General features: G+C 43.5%; 1 protein-coding gene across 1 annotated transcript; it reads left to right on the top strand.

Annotated features, from left to right (window-relative positions):
* Positions 1-13: 13 nt before the first annotated feature.
* Positions 14-1,274, top strand: LOC111670370 (diacylglycerol kinase alpha-like). Its single transcript, XM_023427086.2, has 4 exons — positions 14-223; positions 318-382; positions 762-852; positions 959-1,274. The coding sequence occupies exons 1-4, from the start codon at positions 29-31 to the stop codon at positions 1,199-1,201; spliced, it is 594 nt and encodes a 197-aa protein (XP_023282854.1). The 5' UTR covers positions 14-28; the 3' UTR covers positions 1,202-1,274.
* The last annotated feature ends 33 nt before the right edge of the window (positions 1,275-1,307 follow it).

Below are 1,307 nucleotides of genomic sequence, written 5' to 3'. Positions count from 1 at the left end.
TTGTTTGTGCACACAAAGGTTCGCAGTCATGTTGGTCCTCTTTGTTTGTTTCCACTCAACAGGATATGATGGCGAGGATTTGAGTCGTATTCTTAAGGACATTGAGGGGAGCTCTCAGGTGCTGATGGACCGCTGGAGTGTGCAGGTCATCACTGATGAGAATCAGGAGAAGGGAGACCCAGTGCCATATGAAATCATCAACAACTACTTCTCTATTGGAGTTGTGAGTCTCTCATTATAAATATATCACACAAAGGGGAAATATTTATGTTTCAGTTTTGTGTTTAGATAATTGCTTTGTTGTGTCATGTTGACAGGATGCCTCCATTGCACACCGGTTTCACACAATGAGGGAGAAACATCCCCAGAAATTCAACAGCAGGTATGCCATTAACTGCCATTAACCATTTTCAGTTTCTAGGGCATGAACAGCAAACAAACAATTAAATATGTCCTGCATATAGTATTACACAGTATAACAGTTGCAGAGCTGGGGCGTACTATTTCATCTTATGTCTTCGGCTTTAGGAAAAAAAGCTGTATTTTTTTTTTCCTTCTTACAACAACTTTTTTTTTTTAAAAGCTGAAAAAAAACTGAATGCAGGTGGCAACAGCAGGTGGTGGTCTGTGGTGGCAAGTGTCTCCTCCTCCTCCTCCTCCTCCTCCTTCTTCTAAAGAGCTGTGTGCGCTGAAAGGAGAAAACGTTGTGTGAAAGTAAAATTTCACTTAAACCTGAAAGGCACTCTTCTATATGTCTGCAGAATGAAGAACAAGCTGTGGTATTTTGAATTTGCAACTTCAGAAACCATCTCTGCTTCCTGCAAGAAACTGAACGAAAGCCTAACAATCGAGGTGAGAGCACAGCACCAGTGTTAGCAGCATTGCAAGTGTGCATTGAAAGAACTTTTCCCACAAACAGACCGTGCACTGATGCTTCACTTTGCTGCACCCCCTTCAGTGCTGTGGTACTCCACTGGATCTCAGCATCCTGTCTCTAGAGGGAGTTGCTGTACTTAACATTCCCAGCATGCACGGTGGCTCCAACCTTTGGGGGGAGACCAAAAAAGGGGACACAAAGGGAGTGACGAGTCAGGAAGAGCCAGAAGTGATTGTCGACCCAGAAATCCTGAAAGTGACTTCCCAAGGTATTTTGTCTTTGATGTCCACTCCACAGAATAATGATTTTAAACCAGAGAGTTAAGGAGATTATCAGAAGTCTGGCTTTAAACTGCAGCAGTCAGTATTTTTGTGCCACTATGATGGAGACATCGGGTCGTCTGTTTGTCCATCCGGTCGTCCGTCCCATT

This window comes from Seriola lalandi, unplaced genomic scaffold (genome assembly GCF_002814215.2).
Source record: "Seriola lalandi dorsalis isolate HSWRI2012SDOR001 ecotype SW California unplaced genomic scaffold, Sedor1 jcf7180002005761, whole genome shotgun sequence".
NCBI classification, from domain to species: domain Eukaryota; kingdom Metazoa; phylum Chordata; class Actinopteri; order Carangiformes; family Carangidae; genus Seriola; species Seriola lalandi.
The sequence above is the reverse complement of the archived record's forward strand: the minus strand, read 5'-3'. Positions and strand labels throughout refer to the sequence as shown.